The following is a 22,870-nucleotide window of genomic DNA, read 5'->3' as shown; positions in this document are numbered from 1 at the left end:
ACAGTTTTATGAAATGTTTTTTTGCTGTTAGACATTTCATTGATTGACTTCAAATAGTTTTATAATTGGATTGTTTTGATGAAAATGTGAATATTATTTATTATTACTATCCAGCTCATCAAATAAATAAACAGCTATATGAAATAAAAATACGTCACAGGATGAAAGTAAAAAAAAAAAAAAATATGAAAGAATTAATTGATAAAAAAGGCTTTTTTTTCCATTTATAATTTTTTTTTTAAATAAAAGGAAATGAACAAAAATGCTAAATTGTAGCAAAATTAATGGATGTTTGTTTCATGTTAAACGTGTAATTGATTGACATGTTAATGCACTATATCACATCGAATGAAGAAAAGTAAAAAAAATATATATATTATTACTGCAAAATAATACATAAGAACAGAAAGTAAAGAAAAATGTCCAAAAAAAAAGTTTCCAACGATACCAACAAAAGTAAAAAGAAAAAAAAATCACTAGAAGAAAAATAAATGTGAATTTGCCTGCAATCAAAATTGTTGTTATTTAATATTTTGTCAAATGTAAAGAAAATAACAACAAAAAACTAATTTGGGGAAATTCAATTTTTTTTGCTGTTAACTTTGAATAGTTTTATAATGAGATTGTTTTGTTGAAAATGTGTCTACTATTTATTAATACAATCTATCTCGTCACATAAATAAAAACAGCAATAATAAATAAAGATACATTAGAAGAAGAAAGTTTAAAAAAAGTTTTATTATTTAGAAGAATACATTGATAAAAATGGCTTTTTTTATTTATTCATTTTTTTCCTCCCAAATACTAAGAACCAAAAATGCTCAATTGTAGCAAATTTGATTTAAACATGTTTTTTTCATGTTAAACATGTACTATAAATACTAGACTATGAATATTTTTATGATCTGATTGTTTAATTTTATATTACACATTAATGCACTATATCACATTAATTGAAGAAAAGTAAAAATAAGTTGAAAAAAAATAATTTTGGCAAAAAATACACAATAAAAAGAGGTAAAGAAAACATAAAAAAAAAAGTTTCTAACAATATCAACATAAGGGGAAAAAAAATTAAATAAAATGCCTGCATTCAAAATTTGTATTATCTAATATTTTGTCAAATATAAAGAAAATAACACAAATGATCATTTTGGGCAGTTTTATGAAATGTTTTTTGCTGTTAGACATTTCATTGATTGACTTTGAATAGTTTTATAATTTGATTGTTTTGTTGTAAATATGTATACTATTTATTATTACAATCTATCTTGGCACATAAATAAAAACAGCAATATGAAATAAAAAAAATATGTTAGAAGAAAGTGTAGAAACATTTTTTGGGAAAGAAGTTATTAACAAAAATGGCTTCTTTTTTCATTCATGTAATGTTTTTTTTTTCAAATAAAAGGGAAAAAAACAAAAATGCTAAATTGTAGCAAATTTAATGGATTTCTTTTTCATGTTAAACATGTAATACATTGACTATAAATAGTTTTATAATCTAATTGTTTAATTTTATATTACATGTTAATACACGATATCACATCAGATAAAGAAAAGTAAAAACAAAAAATTAAAAATATATATTATTATTGCAAAATAATACATAAGAAAAAGAAGTAAAGAAACATTTCAAAATGTTAGCAATAATAAATAAAGATACATTAGAAGAAAAAAGTTAATAAGTTGTATTATTTAGAAGAATCAATTGATAAAATTGGCTTCTTTTTTCATTTAGTAAATTTTTTTCAAATAAAAGGAATGGAACAAAAATGCTAAATTGTAGAAAATGTAATAAAAAAACGTTTTTTTCATGTTAAACATGTAGTTGGTTGATTATAAATAGTTTTATGATCTGATTTTTTTAGTTGAAGAATGATATATTATTTATTATCACACTATCACCTCAAATTAAAAAGTAAACAAATACTATATCAATAAATTAAAATACAACAGAAAAATAAATAAAGGAAACTGTAAAAAAAACAAAAAAAACGTATTTTTCTTAATTATTTACAAGAAGAAAATTACTTATTTATTTATTTATTAAATATTTTTTCAGATACAGGAAAAGAACAAAATAACAACATATTAGACTTCATATATAATATTAGACTTCCCCTATTGTTAGTCTAATATTATTTAGACACTTTAAAACATGATTGTGATGACATGCTGCCACCTAGTGGTGAAGTCTAATATTATTTAGACACTTTATAACATGACTGTGATGACATGCTGCCACCTAGTGGTGAATTCTAGTAATATTTAGACAATTTAAAAACAAAAATGATTGTTTGTCACACATTAAAAGTAAAAATTGTGTTTTTGGAAATAAAATAAAAAGAGCTGACTCGCCTTTGGCTGTGGCCACCTCGCCTTCATGCCAGGCCAGACAGTGGAAGGCTGTGGGTGCGATTCCCACGGGGAAGCTGACCTCTGTGCCTTGCACCGTGGTCCTGGTGTCGCTCACCGACACGTCCCGCAGGATGCGAGGTCTCAGGCGGATCCTGGACATGGAGACGGTCGAACGTTACTCAGCAATGTTGGTTTTAGTGGTTTTAACCAAGGTGCCCAAAGTGCGGTCCCGGGCGCCACATTCTCAAAACACTATTACTAAAAAACATAAAAAGTGGAATAAAAGAGCAAACTGGAAAAAATGTAAGGATAAAAAGTTGCAATGTTGACTCCAGTAACACAAAACTGCAAAGACTGTTTTTTGTTTTTTTTTCCCTTTAAACTGTCGTTGCTCCAAAAATAATAATGAATCAAATTCAATGTTGTTATGAATTATTTACCTATTTTAGGCTCCAATTACTTCACATCAAATATTACACTTTGAAATATTTTTGGGGAAATATTGCATATTTTGTGTTTTTTTCGTTTATATAAAAAAAAAAAAAACGTTTTCCTTGACGAGAAGGGAAAGAAAAAAAAAAAAAAAAAACGAAAAACATTACAACAAATTATAAAAAAAACTTTTAATCGACAGATCTGAAGTTGATCTAGAGATTTAAGTGTGGAAAGTGAAAATAAAATAAGAAAACTTTTATGAGTGGGACCCTTTTGGATCCCTGAGCACTTCAGTGGGATTGTCATTTTGCTAAAATAAATAAAATAAAATAAAATGATTGACCTATTTAAGGCTCCAATTACTTCACATCAAATATTACACTTTCAAATTTAATTTTGGGGGAAAACAAACAAAACAAAAAAATCATGCTAAAATAATTTATAATCCACAGATATATCTGAAATTGATCTGAGATTTAAGAATATATTTTTTTTTTAAATGTGTGACTTATTTAAAAACATTTTTGAGTGGGGCACTTTTGGATCCCCAAGATTTTTAGTGCGATTTATTTTAATTCGTCATCCCTAAAAAAATTTGAGTTAAAATAAAAACTTAAAATTAACAGAAATAAAGTTGACCTAGAGACTTATATGTTGAAAATAAAAAAATGTATGATTTAATTTGAACACTTTTATGAGTGGGACCCTTTTGGGTCCCTAAAATATTTTGGGTTTTTTTGTTATATTGTCATTGCTCAAAAAATTTAAATTAATTAAAATCATTATTGTTATGAATGATTGACCTATTTACGGCTCCAATTAATTCACATCAAATATTACACTTTGAAATACATTTTGGGGGAAATATTGCATATAAAACAAACAAAATAATAATAAATAATTTATAATCCACAGATATATCTGAAATTGATCTGAGATTTAAGAGTTAAATGTAAAAAATGTGATTAAAAAAAAAAAAAGACTTATTTTTAACATCTTTATGAGTGGGGCCCTTTTGGGTCCCCAAGATTTATAGTGTGATTTTTTTTTTTAAATTCGTCATCCCTCTAAAACTTATGAGTTAAAATAAAAAAATAAAAACTTAAAATTGACGGATAGAAATGAAGTGGACCTAGAGACTATACATATATGTACAAACATATATATATATATATATATATATATATATATATATATATATATATATATATATATATATATATATATATATATATATATATATATATATATATATATATACATATATGTATATATATATATATATATACATATATGTGCAAACATATATATATATATATATATATATACATATATATATATATATATATATATATATATATATATATATATATATATATATATATATATATATATATATACACACATGTTTGTATATATATATATATACACACGTGTGTATATATATATATATACACAAACGTGTGTATATATATATATATATATATATATATATATATATATATATACACACACACGTGTGTATATATATACATATATACACACGTGTGTGTGTGTGTATGTATATATATATATATATATATATATATATATATACACATGACAAATAAAATAAAAAAAGTTGGGTAGAAAGTACCGCTTGTAGGCCAGAAGGTTGTCATCTCTGGTGCAACATTCGTCGGCTCCGGCGGCGTAATAATCCCAGGTGGCCTTGGAGAGATGCTCCTTGGCGTACTCTTCGAAGTCTGTCAGGCAAACCATCGCCATCTCGGCACATTGACCCCCCTCTCTGCGGGACAACACACCATATTGTTTCCCAAACCCTTCCATCCTCCACTCGGACTCCTTTTGCTCTTAGTCCACCATCAAAGTCCTTGTGTTTTGTATGCTGGCATGTATGCAGTTCTTTTCCGATATTGTATTGTTAGAGCGCTTATTGCTAGCTAGCCTAAATGCTAACATGAATACAACAGTATAAAAGTATGATTCCTGCTGATATCGTGTTGTTAGAGTGCTTATCGCTAGCTAGCCTAAATGCTAACATAACTATACTAATATTAGGGCTGCAACTAACAACTAATTTGATAATCGATTAATCTGTCGATTATTACTTCGATTAATCGATTAATAATCGGATAAAAGAGACAAACTACATGTCTATCCTTTCCAGTATTTTATTGGACCAAACAGCATACTGGCACCATACTTATTTTGATTATTGTTTCTCAGCTGTTTGTACATGTTGCAGTTTATAAATAAAGGTTTATAAAAAAAAATTAAAAAAAATTAAAAAAAGGAGCCTCGGCGCCTGCACATGATTAAATTAATCACCAACTATTTTTATAATCGATTTTAATCGATTTAATCGATTAGTTGTTGCAGCCCTAACTAATCTAAAAGTATGATTCCATCTGGTATCGTATTGTTAGAGCGCTTATAGATAGCTAACTTCAATGCTGACATGAATATAACAGGATTTAAAGTATGATATCGTATCGTATTAATATCAGTATCATTGAAGCGCACTTCAAACCTTGAAGCTTTGAGCTCTGGGCCGTTGGCGTGCTTGGTTGTTGTCCTCGAAGCGGCCATGACAATATTGTAGTACTGAACAACAAGTACACGCGTACTGATAGTATTTATGACGTCATACGCAGTAATAAAGTGGATATTTCCATGTTTGTGTGCAGCATGAAAGAAGAAGACTCACCAGCTTTTACATACTGTCTCTTTAAACCTCACTGCACCACTCACACACTGTGTGTGTGTGTGTGTGTGTGTGTGTGTGTGTGTGTGTGTGTGTGTGTGTGTGTGTGTGTGTGTGTGTGTGTGTGTGTGTGTGACCTGCGGGTGACCCCGGGAGTCGGAGTGGGGTGTGTGGGCCTCTCGGTGCAGACACAGCGCTTGGAAAAAGTGCTGATGGCGAGGACACGCCCACTTCACGCAGGTGACACGCACCACACTTCATTAGCCACACACGCTAAGAACACGTACACACTTTTCCGACACGTACCTAAGAACAGATTCTGGTACTCCACGGTACTTTTGGTGTGTTATTTGGCGTATAAATATTCATTGTTTTTTCAGGATAACATTTCATTTTTTTTAATACAACATTTCCAACATTAGCTCATTATAATAACTGCTGTCCAGTTGCGCCCTAAAAAGTGTTCGTACTGTAAGTATTTCACTTATTGCGCACAGCTGTATGATTTTAACGTTAGACGGCGGTAGTGTGGTTTTTTTTGTCTTTTGTTGCGCCCTAAAAAGTGTTCGTACTGTAAGTATTTCACTTATTGCGCACAGCTGTCTGCTTTTAACGTTAGACGGCGGTAGTGTGGTTTTTTTTTGTCTTTTGTTGTGCCATAAAAAGTGTTCGTACTGTAAGTGTACTTACTACGCACCATCGGTTTGATTTTATTGTTAGGTGGCAGTGGTGTGTTTTTTGTTTACTTTTGTTGCGCCCTAAAAAGTGTTAGTACTGTAAGTATTGAACTTTTTAGGCACCAGCTGTTTGATTTTAACGTTAAATGGCAGTGGTGAATAGTTTATGGTGTGTTCTTTTTGTTGCACCCTAAAAAAGTGTTAATACTGCAAGTATTGTACATGTTACGCACAGCTGTCTGATTTTAATGTTAGATGGCGGTAGTGTGTGTTTTTTTGTCTTTTGTTGCACCCTAAAAAAGTGTTAATACTGCAAGTATTGTACATGTTACGCACAGCTTTCTGATTTTAATGTTAGATGGCGGTAGTGTGTGTTTTTTTTGTCTTTTTTGCGCCCTAAAAAGTGTTAGTACTGTAAGTATTTAATTTATTGCGCACAGCTGTCTGATTTTAATGTAACATGGCAGTAGCGTTGTTTGTCTTTTGTTGAGCCCTAAAAAGTGTTAATACTGTAAGTATTGAAGTTTTTAGGCACCAGCTGTTTGATTTTAACGTTAAATGGCAGTGGTGAATAGTTTATGGGGTGTTCTTTTTGTTGCACCCTAAAAAAGTGTTAGTACTGTAAGTATTGTACATGTTACGCACAGCTGTCTGATTTTAATGTTAGATGGCGGTAGTGTGTTTTTTTGTCTTTTGTTGCACCCTAAAAAAGTGTTAATACTGCAAGTATTGTACATGTTACGCACAGCTTTCTGATTTTAATGTTAGATGGCGGTAGTGTGTGTTTTTTTGTCTTTTGTTGCGCCCTAAAAAGTGTTAATACTGTAAGTATTTAATTTATTGCGCACAGCTGTCTGATTTTAATGTTAGATGGCAGAAGTGTTGTTTGTCTTTTGTTGAGCCCTAAAAAGTGTTAGTACTGTAAGTATTGGACTTTTTAGGCACCAGCTGTTTGATTTTAATGTTAGATGGCAGTAGTGTGTTTTAACTTTAGTTGCGCCCTTAAAAGTGTTAGTACTGTAAGTATTATACTTATTACGCACCATTTGTTTGATTTTAATGTTAGATGGCAGTAGTGTGTTTTTTTGTTTTTTTTTACTTTGGTTGAGCCCTAGAAGGTGTTAGTACTGTAAGTATTATACTTTTTAGGCAACAGCTGTTTGATTTTAACGTTAGATGGCAGTGGTGTATAGTTTATGGGGTGTTATTTTGTTGCACCCTAAAAAGTGTTAGTGATGTAAGTATTTTATTTATTGCGCGCAGCTGTCTGATTTTAATGTTAGATGGCAGTAGTGTGTTATAACTTTAGTTGCGCCCTTAAAAGTGTTAGTACTGTAAGTATTTAATTTATTGCGCACAGCCGTCTGACTTTAATGTTAGATGACAGTAGTGTGTTATAACTTTAGTTGCGCCCTTAAAAGTGTTAGTACTGTAAGTATTTAATTTATTGCGCACAGCTGTCTGATTTTAATGTTAGATGGCAGTAGTGTTGTTTGTCTTTTGTTGAGCCCTAAAAAGTGTTAATACTGTAAGTATTGAATTTTTTAGGCACCAGCTGTTTGATTTTAACGTTAGATGGCAGTGGTGTATAGTTTATGGGGTGTTCTTTTTGTTGCACCCTAAAAAGTGTTAGTACTGTAAGTATTGTACATGTTACGCACAGCTGTCTGATTTTAGCGTTAGATGGCGGTAGTGTGTGGTTTTTTTGTCTTTTGTTGCACCCTAAAAAGTGTGAGTACTGTAAGTATTGTACTTATTACGCACCAGCTGTTTGATTTTAACGTTAGATGGCAGTAGTGTGTTTTAACTTTAGTTGCCCCCTTAAAAGTGTTAGTACTGTAAGTATTGTATTTTTTTGCGCGCAGCTGTCTGATTTTAATGATAGATGGCAGTAGTGTGTTTTTTTGTCTTTTGTTGCGCCCTAAAAAGTGTTAATACTGTAAGTATTGTACTTATTACGCACCAGCTGTTTGATTTTAATGTTAGATGGCAGTGGTGTTTGTTGTCTTTTGTTGCGCCCTAAAAAGTGTTAGTACTGTAAGTATTTAATTTATTGCGCACAGCTGTTTGATTTTAATGTTAGATGGCGGTAGTGTGTGGTTTTTTTGTCTTTTGTTGCGCCCTAAAAAGTGTTAATACTGTAAGTATTGTACTTATTACGCACCAGCTGTTTGATTTTAACGTTAGATGGCAGTAGTGTGTTTTAACTTTAGTTGCCCCCTTAAAAGTGTTAGTACTGTAAGTATTGTATTTTTTTGCGCGCAGCTGTCTGATTTTAATGATAGATGGCAGTAGTGTGTTTTTTTGTTTTTTGTTGAGCCCTACAAAGTGTTAGTACTGTAAGTATTGGACTTTTTAGACACCAGCTGTTTGATTTTAATGTTAGATGGCAGTGGTGTATAGTGTATGGTGTTCTTTTTGTTGCACCCTAAAAAGTGTTAGTACTTTAAGTATTGTTTCTTATTATGCACCAGCTGTTTGATTTTAACGTTAGATGGCAGTAGTGTGTTTTTTAACCTTAATTGCACTCTAAAAAGCGTTAGTTCTGTAAGTATTGTGTTGTTTGCGCACAGCTGTCTGATATTAATGTTAGATTGCGGTGGCATGTTTTTTTTAGTCTTTTGTTGAGCCCTAAAAAGTGTTAGTACTGTAAGTGTTATACTTTTTAGGCACCAGCTGTTTGATTTTAATGTTACATGGCAGTAGTGTTTGTTTGTTTTTACTTTTGTTGATCCCTAAAAAGCGTTAGTACTGTAAGTATTGTACTTTTTAGGCAACAGCTGTTTGATTTTAATGTGAGATGGCAGTGGTGTTTTTTGTCTTTTGTTGCGCCCTAAAAAGTGTTAGTACTGTAAGTATTGAATTTGTTGCGCACAGCTGTCTGATTTTAATGTTAGATGGCCGTAGTGTTGTTTGTCTTTTGTTGAGCCCCCTAAAAAGTGTTAATACTGTAAGTGTTGTACTTTTTAGGCACCAGCTGTTTGATTTTAATGTTAGACGGCAGTGGTGTATAGTTTATGGTGTGTTCTTTTTTTTGCGCCCTAAAAACTGTTAGTGATGTAAGTATTGTACTTATTATGCACCATTTGTTTGATTTTAACGTTAGATGGCAGTAGTGTGTTATGACTTTAGTTGCGCCCTTAAAAGTGTTAGTACTGTAAGTATTGTATTTTTTTTTTTTGCGCGCCGCTGTTTGATTTTAATGTTAAATGGCAGTAGTGCGGTTTTTTTTTGTCATGTTGAGCCCTAAAAAGTGTTAATATTGTAAGTATTGTACTTATTACGCACCATCTGTTTGAGTTTAATGTTAGATGGTAGTGGTGTGTTTTGTAACTTTAGTTGCGCTCTAAAAAGCATTAATTCTGTAAGTATTATCATTTTTAGGCACCAGCTGTTTGATTTTAATGTTGGATGGCAGTGGTGTTTCGTTTTTATGTTTTTTTGTTGCGCCCTAAAAAGTGTTAGTATTGTAAGTATTGAATTTATTGCGCACAGCTGTCTGATTTTAATGTTAGATGGCAGTAGTGTTTTTTCTTTTCTTTTGTTGCGCCCTAAAAAGTGTTAATACTGTAATTATTGAACTTTTTAGGCACCAGCTGTTTGATTTGATGAATTTAATTTATTTTCAATATATTCATTCATCAATTTAATATTATAAATATTATTTAAAGTGCCAAAGTATGCTAACTCTTCTAACTAAACTAGCAATTGGCATTTCAAGATTCATACTACATTTCAGCACACCTTCTGCTATTCACCTTTCAAACCATTTTTAGCATTTCAACTGTTTCAACCTTCAAAACATTTTGAACTATTTAATTTATTATTAGCATGCTAACATTACTATGCAAACGTTTCATGCGAGCAATTTTGCAAATCATATACCGTATTTTTCGGACTATAAGTCGCAGTTTTTTTCATAGTTTGCGACTTATACTCGGGAGCGACTTATGTGGGAAATTATTAACACATTAGCGTAAAATATCAAATAATATGATTTAGCCCATTCACGTAAGAGACTAGACGTATAAGATTTCATGGGATTTAGCGATTAGGAGTGACAGATTGTTTGGTAAACGTATAGCATGTTCTATATGTTATTGTTATTTGAATGACTCTTACCATAATATGTTACGTTAACATACCAGGCACGTTCTCAGTTGGTTATTTATGCTATGTTCACTATTCTTTATTTATTTTAAATTGCCTTTCAAATGTCTATTCTTGGTGTTGGCTTTTATCAAATACATTTCCCCCAAAAATGCGACTTATACGCCAGTGCGACTTATATATGTTTTTTTCCTTCTTTATTATGCATTTTCGGCCCGTGCGACTTATACTCCGGAGCGATTTATACTACGAAAAATACGGTAATTTCATTAAACTTTCTGCGTCCCTCCTTTTTATTGACGTGTCCGTGTTTGCACTCACCGGTTACAAATGCTCATGGTCAGCACACGTCTCCCGATAAAGTCATAACCTGTGAACACAACACACAATCAGTACGACTTTATTTCAGCATTCTCTTTGTTTTAAATGTCACTCCTTTTGTGCCGCCTTTAAAAAAGGCACGTGTAATATCAGGTGACCAGAGTGTAGTTCTGCCCATGAACACTTGAGGGCAGTGCAACAGCGAATAAAAACATCACTTCACTTGGCGGAACCACATGTACTGTAAACCAGTGGTCCCCAACCACCGGGCCAGGGCCCGGTACCGGTCCGTGGATCGATTGGTACCGGGCCGGATAAGAAATTTAAAAAAAAATAAAATTAAATAAAATAACCTTTTTTTTTTTTTTTTTTTTTTTTAAATTTTTTTATTAACTCAACATAAAAAACACAAGATACATTTAAAATTAGTGCACCAACTCAAAAAAACCTCCCTCCCCCATTTACACTAATTCGCACAAAAGGGTTGTTTCTTTCTGTTATTAATATTTCTGGTTCCTACATTATATATCAGTACAGTCTGTAGGGATACAGTCCGTAAGCACACATGATTGTATTTCTTTATGACAATCATGGGACACATTTTCAAGCGTTGACCGGTCCGCAGTTACAAAAAGGTTGGGGAACACTGCTGTAACAATTGTAGTCACTATTTGTTTTATAGGGGAAAAACTCACAAAAATTGTAAAAAATTAGACATGTTTTATTTCATTTTTTACTTTTATATTTAAAAAGAAAACACTAAAATTCTTGGGGATCCAAAAGGGTCCCATTCATAAAAGTGTAAAATGTAAATCATATATTGTTTATTTTTTATTTTTTACTTTCAACGCTTAAATCTCTCGATCAACATCAGATTCATCCGTCGAGTAAACGTTTTTATGCTCTTTTTGTACAAAAAAAGATAAAATATAAAACCCGTTTTATATTCGTATATGATTACAATATTTCCCCCAAAAAATATTGCACGAGTGTAATATTTGATGTGAAGTAATTGGAGCCTTAAATAGGTCAATAATTAATAACAACATTGATTTTGATTCATTATTATTATTTCAGGAATGACAGTTTATTTTTTTCATCCCACTAAAAGGCCTTGGGGATCCGAAATAGCCCACTCATAAAATTCTGAAGAATTAGTTATGTAATAATATTGTTTTTACTTTCATGTTTAAAAAAAAAGAAAAGAAAATCTCGAGTGTTAAAAATAAGTCATATGTATTTTTTTATTATTTTTTTTTTTAACCTAAATCTAAATCTTTAGATCAACTTCAGTAAAAGTTAAAAAAAATAAAAAAATACAAATAAAATAAAATTAAAAAATGAAATATTTTACCCCCAAATATATTTGAAAGTGTAATATTTGATGTGAAGTAATTGGAGCCTGAAAACATTGATTTTGATTAATTTTCATCTTTTGATGAAAAAAATAAAATCCCACTAAAATCCTCAGGGATCCAAACGGGTCCCACTCATAAAAGTGTTAAAACCAAGTCTTTTTAAAAAAAAATGTAATTCTTTTTTATTTTTTTTACCTTTAACGCTTTAATCTCTAGATCAATTTTGAAACTATATGTCGATATAATTTTTTAAATTATTTTTATGTTCTTGCCCTTTTTGTAAAATAAAATAATAAAATAATAAATGCAGCTGAAATAGGCTCCAGCACCCCCGCGACCCCAAACGGGACAAGCGGTAGAAAATGGATGGATAGATGGATGGATGGGATAAATAAATAAATAAATATGCAGTATTTTCCCCAGAAATATGTCAGTGTAATATTTGATGTGAAGTAATTGGATCCTTAAATATGTCAATAATTCACAACAACATTGATTTTAATTCATTATTATTTTTTGACAAAAAAAAATTAAAAATTCCACTACAATTCTCAGGGATCTAAACAGGTCCCACTCATAAAAGTGTTGAAAATAAATTTTATTTTATTTTTAATTTTTTTAATTTTTACCTTTAAACGCTTAAATCTCCAGATCAAATTTGGATCTGTCGATATAAAATGTGTATTCTTTTTATGTTGTATGCCCTTTTTGTAAATTAAAAAAACAAAAATGAATATGTTAATGTCCCCAAAAAATATTTCAAAGTGTAATATGTGATGTGAAGTAAATGGAGCATTAAATATGTCAATAATTCATGACATTGTTTTTAGTGTATTATTATTTTTTGAGAGAAAAAAATGCCACTAATATCCTCAGGGATCCAAATGGGTCTCACTCATAAAAGTGTTGAAAATATATATTTTTTTTTTTACCTTTAACGCTTAAATCTCTAGATCAACTTTGGATCTATCTGTTGATATACAATTTGTATTATTTTTATGTTTGATGCCTTTTGGTAAATAATGGGTTTTTTTAAATAAATATGCAATATTTCTCTCCCAAAAATTTTCAAAGTGTGATATTAGATGTGAAATTGGAGCCTTAAATAGGTCAATAATTCATAACATTGATTTTGATTCATTATTATTTTTTGAGAAAAAAAACAAAAACGGGTCCCACTCATAAAAGTGTTAAAAATAAGTTTTTTTTACTTTTATTTTTTTTTACCTTTAACGCATAAATCTTTAGATCAATCTGTTGATATAAAATGTGTATTTTTTTATGTTTTATGCCCTTTTTGTAAATAAAAACAAAACAATAAAAAACTAAATTGAAATATTTTTTGGGGGAATATTGCATAAGTGTAATATTTGATATGAAGTAATTGGAGCCTGAAATAGGTCAATATTTCATAACATTGATTTTAATTTATTATTATTTTTGGAGAAAAAAAAAATCCCACTAAACTTCTCAGGGATCCAAACAGGTCCCACTCATTAAAGTGATGAAAATAATTTTAAAAAATTGTTTTTTTACCTTTAATGCTCAAATCTCTTTGGATCTATCTGTCGATATAAAATGTATATTATTTTTATGTTTTATGCTCTTTTTGTAAATAAAAACAAAAAAATAAAAAACAAAATATGCAATATTTCCCCAAAAAATATTTCAAAGTGTAATATTTGATGTGAAATAATTGGAGCCTTAAATAGGTCAATAAAACAACATGGATTTTTGATTCATTATTCTTTTTTGAGAAAAAAAAAGTCCCACAAAAATCTTCAGGGATCCAAAAGGGGCCCTCTCATAAAAGTGTTAAAAATTATTTTTTCTTTTTTTTTATTGCTGAAATCTATAGATCAACTTCTGGGGCCGTACTTATCAAGCTTCTTAGAATTACTCCTAAGAAGTCTGCTAAGAGTTGACTTAAGAGTAAATAAATTCTTCACTGAAAGCTGCACTTAAAAGTTAGTTATCAAGCGTCTTACTCACACTTTCAGCGAAGTGTAGGACTGAATCTTAAGTGTCACACTCAGAGCTGAATTACGACATTACTATGTGCCGTAAACGGAATTTTAGGTGACGTCATTTCTGTGTCCATAGAAATGACCAATCACGGAAGGGAATCCGTTGTCTAAGAATAAAGAAATATCTTGGAAATATTTAAGTGGACAATGGGAGTGTATATTTTGACAATAAACTACAAAATAATACAAAACAAACTAGTCCCCGCCGGCACTCACGCTACCGCTCCCTCTCTTCTATCGCCCACACACTCACTGACGTCACTCACCTCACGGCCACACACATACGCTACTGTCATAACATTTTCTTTCCAATTCATTAATTAGGCAACTAATTTGAAACTGGTGTGGGTGGCTCTGTATATACTAGCCCACTGCAGCCACATGCAGAAATCAACAAAGAATCGAAAAGTATTAAATCTGTGACAAAAATAATATCCGCTCTGTCTAAACGATACCGTTTGATCAGCTGCTCGTCATAAAAAAAAAAAAAAAACATTGTTCCGTTCCCTGAACGTTCGCGCACGTCTCTCTCGCCTCAGTGCCATCCCCTGCTGGCAACTCCTAACCACTTAAGACACCTCTGAAGGTCTCTTAAATATCGTGGAGAGTAGGAGTGATTCTTAGACTTAAGAACGTTGATAAAAAGCTTTTATTCTTAAGTTTGAGAGTAGGACTAAATTTCGCAAATTCTCAGGACTTAAGTGTAAAATGGCACTCTAAGAAGCTTGATAAGTACGGCCCCTGGTCTATACGTCAATTGGAAGTTTTTTGGGGTTTTTTTGTCAGACAAAACTTAGTTTTTCCTATGGCAAACACAGAAAATATGCAATATTTTCCCCCAAGAAATATTTCAAAGTGGAATATTTGATATAAAAAAATTAGACCAGTGATTCTCAAACTGTGGTAAGTTGGCTCCACCTAGTGGTACGCCAAAGAATCACTTGATTAAAGTACAGTGTTTTATTTTCCTATATTCAAGCGCTAACCTGAATACGCGAATATTCCTGTTTTTTATTTGAAACCTGAAAACGGCCATTTATAAACCGTGCGTTGCACCAATGTTGATTTTATTTATTAACATTGTGGAAACATTTGTAAAAAGCACATTAAAAATATTCAAAACAAGCCAACAATTCACGACCCCCCTGCAGTACCTCTGCAGACCACCTGGGGGCGGGGACCCCCTGTTGAAGACCTGTGACATCTAAATCTGGATGGTCAATAAACTCCGAGACGTGTATTAAAAGGGAGGTCAATAAAACTTAAAAGGTCAAAGATACAACAAGGTAAATAGAGGGAATATAGAAGGTAAAAAGTAAGACGTTAAAGAAGGTCAAAGAAGGTAAGACGAATGTACAAGAAAAAATGTAAATAAGGTAGATAAAAGATAAAATAAGTTAAATAGAAGGTAACATAAGTTAAAACGAGATAAAATATTTTAAAGAAGGTAAATTAAATCTCAGAAGTTATATATAGAAGGTAAATAAAAAGGTAAAAGGAATACATTAGGTAAATAATGTAAATAAGGTAGATGAAAGTTCAAACAAGTTAAATCGAAGGCAAAATAAGGTCAATAAAAAAAGGGAAAAAAGGAATATAGAAGGTAAAACAAGACTGCCAAAGAAAATAAATAAAATGTACACAAAATATAAATAGAAGTTAAAATAGGTTCAATAGAAGGTAAGTTAAAGGTTAAAAAAATAGGAATATTAAAAGTAGAAAAAAGTAAAAGACGGTCAAAGATGATGAATAAAAAAGCTAAAAGCAGTTAAATAGAAGGTAGATAAAAGGTAAACAAGGAATATAGAAGGTAAATAGTATTGTAAATAAGGCCGATACAAGCTAAAAAAATTAGTTAAATATAAGTTGAAAGAAGTTAAATAAGATGGTAAAAGGAAATTAGAGAGTAAAACAAAACATTTTTATAGAAGGTAAATAAGAAGGTAAAATTAATATAGTAGGTAAAATAATGTAAATAAGGTATATAAAAGATAAACTAAGTTTAAAAAATGTTAAATTATGTAAATAAAAGCCAAGAAGTTAAATAGAAGGTCAAATAAGTTAAATAAAAAGATAAAACACAATAAAATATGTTTAAAGAAGGTAAATAAAAAGGTAAAAATAATACAGTAGGTAATGTAAATAAAAAAGGAGGTAAAACAAGGAATAGAGGGTAGAACAAGATAACACTGTGAAAAAGGTAAATAAAAGGTAGATAAAAAGTTTTAAAAAATATATATAGAAGGTAAAAAATGTAACATGTGTTAAATAGGAGGTAAATGAAAGGTAACAAAAGGAATATAATAAATAAATAATCATAAATGGGTTATACTTGTATAGCGCTTTTCTACCTTCAAGGTACTCAAAGCGCTTTGATAGTATTTCCACATTCACCCATTCACACACACATTCACACACTGATGGTGGGAGCTGCCATGCAAGGCGCTAACCAGCAGCCATCAGGAGCAAGGTTGAAGTGTCTTGCCCAAGGACACAACGGACGTGACTAGGATGGTAGAAGGTGGGGATTGAACCCCAGTAACCAGCAACTCTCCGATTGCTGGCACGGCCACTCTACCAACTTCGCCACGCAGTAAAAGACCACCAAAGAAATTAAATAAAAATGTAAAATAAGATAAATAGAAGATCAATAACAGGTAAAATAGGAATATAGAAGGTAAGACAAGATAAAAGACGATGCTATTATACAAAACTGAACAGGAGCATGAAGCTAACATACAAAACTTAACAGTAGCATGAAGCTAACATACAAACTCGGAGCAGCAAGGACTGCGGAACGTACCTGTCACCAGTGGTTAACATTGAGAGAGCGGCAAGGCAGGTATATTAGGGTGTGTCATTAGCATTGCAACAGGTGTGAACACTATTTATCACCGTGGACAGGTGTGTTTGCTAACGCTCCTAGCTACGGGAATGTAAACAAAGGAGGGAAGAAGCGCTGGCAACACAAACACACTCCAACATAGAAGAATAACCTGGGCTGACAGGCCATAACAAGAAGATAAGTACAAGGTAATTGAAGGTCAATAAAAGGTAGAAAACAGGGATAAAGAAGGTAGAATAAGGTAAGGGACGGTCAAGGAAGAAAATGTGTAGAGGTAAAAATGTGTCTAATGCTTAAACCAAAAATAAACAAAAAGGGGAGTGCCCCTAAGAAAAGGCATTGAAGCTTAGGAAAGGCTATGCAGAACAAAACTAAAACTGAACTGGCTACAAAGTAAACAAAAACAAAATGATGGACGACAGCAAAGACTTACTGTGGAGCAACGACGGCGTCCACAAAGTACATCCGAATAATTACATGACAACCAACAATGTCCCCACAAAGAAGGATAAAAACAACTGAAATATTCTTGATTGCTAAAACAAAGTAGATGCGGGAAATATCGCTCAAAGGAAGACACGCAACTGCTATAGGAAAATACCAAAAAAGAGAAAAAAGCCACCAAAATAAAAGCGCAAGACAAGAACTAAAACACTACACACAGGAAAACAGCAAAACACTCCAAATAAGTCAGGGCGTGATGTGACAGGTGGTGACAGTACACCTACTTTGAGACAAGAGCTATAGTGATGCATGCTTGGTTATGGTTTAAAGTTATATCCAACAATTGCGACTTTTTACTGTCAACTGAGTTTTGTTTTTTAATGATTTCTGCTGGTGGTGTGCCTCCGGATTTTTTCAACGCAAAAAATGTGCCTTGTCTCAAAAAAGGTTGAAAAACACTGGATTACTCGATTACTAAAATAATCGATAGCTCCAGCCCTATCTGACACACACAATTATTGATATAATAATATTATTGCTTTAATAATATCATTGATATACTAATACTGTTGATATAATACTAGTATTTATATAATATTATTGATATAATAATACAATTTGATATACTGTAATACTAGTATTGATATAATAATAGTGTTGTTATAATAATATTGATATAATAATATACATTAAGTTTTAAACATATCATAGCATAACTTCTTGCTCATCAATAAAGTTGAATTGATCAATTCAGGACTTCATCAAACTGGAATTATAATATCAAACACTTTCATGTTAATCCATGTAACATTAATTTAATGTAACATTAATTTCATGTTATATTAATTTCATGTAACATGAATTTCATGTTGCATTAATTTAATCTTACATTAATTTCATGTAACAATAATTTCATGTAACAATAATTTCATGTAACAATAATTTCATGTAACATTAATTTCATGTAACAATCATTTAATGTAACAATAGTTTCATGTAACAATCATTTCATGTAACATTAATTTCATGTAACAATCATTTAATGTAAAAATAGTTTCATGTAACAATAATTTCATGTAACATTAATTTCATGTAACAATAATTTCATATAACATACATTTTATGTAACAATAATTTAATGTAAAAATAGTTTCATGTAAATCTAATTTAATGTAACAATAACTTTATGTAACATTAATTTCATATAACATAAATTTTATGTAACAATAATTTATTGTAACAATTTCATGTAACAATAATTAAATGTAACAATAGTTTCGTGTAACAATAATTTCATGTAACATTATTTTATGTAACAATAATTTCATGTAACAATAATATCATGTAACAATAATATCATGTGACAATAATATCATGTGACAATAGTTTCATGTAACAATAGTTTTATGTAACAATAATTTCCTGTAACCTTAATTTAATGTAACAACAATTTCATGTAACAATAATTAAATGTAACAATAGTTTCCTGTAACAATAATTTCATGTAACATTATTTTATGTAACAATAATTTCATGTAACAATAATATCATGTAACAATAATATCATGTGACAATAATATCATGTGACAATAGTTTCATGTAACAATAGTTTTATGTAACAATAATTTCCTGTAACCTTAATTTAATGTAACAACAATTTCATGTAACAATAATTTCATATTCATTTCATGTAACAATTTAATGTAACAATAATTTCATGTTACATTAATTTCGTGTAACAATAATTTCATGTAACATTAATTTCATGTAACATTATTTTCTTGTAACATTTTCTTGTAACAGTAATTTGATGTAACATGAATTTGATGTAACAATAATTTCGTGTTACAATAATTTCATGTACCATTAATTTCATGTAACATTAATTTCATGTAACATTAATTTAATGTAATAATAATTTCATATAACGTTAATTTCATGTAACAATAATTTACTGTAATATTAATTTAATGTAACAATCATTTAATGTAACATTAATTTAATGTAACAATTTCATGTAACAATAATTTCCTGTAGCAATAATTTCATATTAATTTCATGTAAAAATAATTTCATGTAACAATTTCATGTAACTATAATTTCATGTTACATTAATTTCATGTAACAATAATTTCATGTAACATTAATTTCATGTAACATTAGCTTCTTGTAACAGTAATTTCATGTAACATGAATTTGATGTAACAATAATTTCATGTAACATTCATTTCATGTAACAATACTTTCATGTAACAACAATTTCATATAACATTAATTTCATGTTACAATAGTTTCATGTAACATTATTTCATGTTACAGTAGTTACATGTTACAATAATTTCATGTAACAATACTTTCATGTAACACTAATATCATGTAACAATAATTTCATGTAACACTAATATCATGTAACAATAATTTCATGTAACACTAATATCAGTGTTTCCCATAAACTGCCAAGATACCTGTGGCGGTGGGGGCGTGGTTATGGGCGTGGCTATGGGCGTGGTCACCATGACGTCGAATAATTTGCATAATTTACTACAATGATATGATTTTCTCTAAAAAGGCTCAAAAAATGTATACTTACTAATTAATAATAACAGTTTTGTTTTAAACGTCCATCCATCCATCCATCCATCCATCCATTTTACAATATAATTACAACACTTTATGTACATATTTATATACAGATTTGAACAATGAGTTATTCACTGAAATATATTTATTAATTATGGTTCTTAGAAAAAATATATCTTATAAAATATAAAAGCTAAAATATCTCTTAAAGCTCTGCCCCTTTAATTAGTGCATACTAAATAAATTAACTTTAGCCTACTACTACAACCATATTATTTACCAGCAACATAAAGTGAAACAGAGGCAAAGGTGTCCTGCCACAGTCAGTAACAAATAAACAGAAAATTTAGTGGTCAAATACAAATAAGGCAACAAGAGAAGTATCCTAACTTCTATAATTGTAAAGTAAATCTGAACAGCCTATATGGGCATCTACATCAACTATATGATTTGCCTGAGAAGCGGGACAGGACAAAAAAAAATAAAAATAAAAATATTTGTGGCGGACATAATTATTTCGTGGCGGGCCGCCACAAATAAATGAATGTGTGGGAAACACTGAATATCATGTAACAATAATTTCATGTAACACTAATATCATGTAACAATAATTTAATGTAACATTATTACATGTTACAATCATTTCAAGTGACAATCGTGTGTGCGTGTGTGTGTGTGTGTGTGTGCGTGTGTTGAATGTGTGTGTGTGTGTTGAATGTGTGCGCGCAGTGAACGCTGACAGGCTGCACATTGTGTGTTTCTAGAAGTGTATTGTGTAGCGGCTGCTAGCTCAACAAAGAGTTGTTAGTTGTTGTTTTTATTCACACGTTCATCCTACTCGTCTCCACGCCACACATACCGTTGTTGTTACTTCAACGCCAAACCAAAAACAACAACAGTGTCTTACCTTGGCCTGCTGTCCTTCTGGGCGTCACGCCTCTGCTGTGGTGTGTCAAGGTTGTGTCGGGGGGCGGGGGGGGGGCAGACCGTGCTTTGCCCCCCCGACCCTCTTCATCACGTTGGGAAGCTCCGCCCCCATGCCAGTGGAACACTGGCCTGGTGGTGATGCCGACCCCCTCCCCCACATGCTTTTGTCCACAGCGGTTGCGGCGCCTTTGCAGGAACCGAAACTGAAAGTTAACATGACCTGTTCTCCTGGATCTTTATTACACCATTAATAATAATATTAACAATGTGTGTCTCTCTACTTGCAGAACCAAGGCCCAAGCTAATGTGTTCATATACTGCCAACAGGAAAGAACAATTTACACAAAAATAATCTGGAAAAATTGTGTAGCGCGGTACTTTTGTTTGTTCGTTAGCATGCTACTTCCTGGTTCACTAAGTACGATTTCAGATGAGCAGACTGTAAAAACATTTTATTCAAAAAATGCTTACGATCAAATGTCGAAAACAGAAAACGTGTAGCACAGTATTCGTGGAAAAAGTGTAGCATATTAGCGCAACTTTCGTTTGTTCATTTGTTCGTTAGCATGCAACTTCCTGGTTCGCTAAGGATAATTTAAGATGAGCAGACTGTAGAAACGTTTTATTCAGGGAATTGTTTCGAGCAAATGTTGAAAACAGAAAACGTGTAGCACAGTATTCGGGGAATTGTTCCGATCAAATGTTGAAAATGTCTAGCATATTAGCGCAACTTTCGTTTGTTCATATGTTCGTTAGCATGCTACTTCCTGGTTCACTAAGTATGATTTCAGATGAGCAGACAGTAAAAACGTTTTATTCAAAAAAAAATTACGATCAAATGTTGAAAACAGAAAACGTGTAGCACAGTATTCGTGGAAAAAGTGTAACATATTAGCAAAACTTTCGTTTGTTCATTTGTTCGTTAGCATGCTACTTCCTGGTTCGCAAAGGATAATTTAAGATGAGCAGACTGTAGAAACGTTTTATTCAGGGAATTGTTTAGAGCAAATGTTGAAAACAGAAAATGTGTAGTACGATAGCGCAACTTTTGTTTGTTTGTTTTTTCGTTAGCATGCTACTTCCTGGTTCGCGAAGCTCGATTTAAGATGAGCAGACTGTAAAAACTTTTTATTCAAAAAAATGTTTACGATCAAATGTTGAAAACAGAAAACGTGTAGCACAGTATTCGGGGAATTGTTCCGATCAAATGTTGAAAATGTCTAGCATATTAGCGCAACTTTCGTTTGTTCATTTGTTCGTTAGCATGCTACTTCCTGGTTCACTAAGTATGATTTCAGATGAGCAGACTGTAAAAACTTTTTATTCAAAAAATGCTTACGATCAAATGTCGAAAACAGAAAACGTGTAGCAAAGTATTCGGGGAATTGTTCCGATCAAATGTTGAAAATGTGTAGCATATTAGCACAACTTTTGCTTGTTTGTTAGTTAGCATGCTACCTACTGGTTCACTAAGCATTGTTTAAGATGAGGAGACTTTAAAAACGTTTTATTTGGGGAATTTATCCGATTAAATGTTGGAATCAGAAAATGTGTAGTATATTAGCAAAACTTTTGTTTTTTTGTTTCTTTGTTTGTTAGCATGCTACTTCCGGGTTTACTAAGCATGATTTAAGATGAGGAGACTTTAAACGTTTTATTTGGGTAATTTATCCGATTAAATGTCGGAATCAGAAAATGTGTAGTATATTAGCACAACTTTTGTTTGTTTGTTTGTTAGTTAGCATGCTACTTCCTGGTTCACTAAGCATGATTTAAGATGAGGAGACTTTAAAAACGTTTTATTTGGGTAATTAATCCGATTAAATGTCGGAATCGGAAAATGTGTAATATATTAGCACAACTTTTGTTTGTTTGTTTGTTAGTTAGCAATCTACTTCCTGGTTCACAAAGCATGATTTAAGATGAGGAGACTTTAAAAACGTTTTATTTGGGGAATTTATCCGATTAAATGTCGGAATCAGAAAATGTGTAGTATATTAGCACAACTTTTGTTTGTTTGTTTATTAGTTAGCATGCTACTTCCTGGTTCACTAAGCATTATTTAAGATGAGGAGATT

At 31.2% G+C, this 22,870-nt stretch overlaps 1 protein-coding gene and 1 long non-coding RNA gene across 4 annotated transcripts in view; one reads left to right on the top strand and one right to left on the bottom strand.

Annotated features, from left to right (window-relative positions):
- hao2 (hydroxyacid oxidase 2 (long chain)) overlaps nt 1-20,854 on the bottom strand; it is a 28,715-nt gene extending 7,861 nt beyond the window's left edge. For both annotated transcript variants that reach the window (XM_062061539.1, XM_062061540.1), the window contains exons 1-4: nt 20,773-20,854; nt 10,612-10,660; nt 4,433-4,585; nt 2,362-2,513 (exon numbers count right to left, since the gene is read on the bottom strand). In XM_062061539.1, the coding sequence (XP_061917523.1) occupies nt 2,362-2,513; nt 4,433-4,585; nt 10,612-10,628 (322 nt within the window). In that variant the 5' untranslated portion in view covers nt 10,629-10,660; nt 20,773-20,854. The remainder of the gene's footprint in view (nt 1-2,361; nt 2,514-4,432; nt 4,586-10,611; nt 10,661-20,772) is intronic.
- Nucleotides 1-22,870, top strand: part of LOC133658974 (uncharacterized) — a 139,648-nt gene that overhangs the window by 78,565 nt on the left and 38,213 nt on the right. The window lies entirely within an intron of this gene.

The sequence above is a fragment of the Entelurus aequoreus genome, linkage group LG10 (genome assembly GCF_033978785.1).
Source record: "Entelurus aequoreus isolate RoL-2023_Sb linkage group LG10, RoL_Eaeq_v1.1, whole genome shotgun sequence".
In the NCBI taxonomy this organism is placed as follows: Eukaryota; Metazoa; Chordata; class Actinopteri; order Syngnathiformes; family Syngnathidae; genus Entelurus; species Entelurus aequoreus.
The sequence above is the reverse complement of the archived record's forward strand: the minus strand, read 5'-3'. Positions and strand labels throughout refer to the sequence as shown.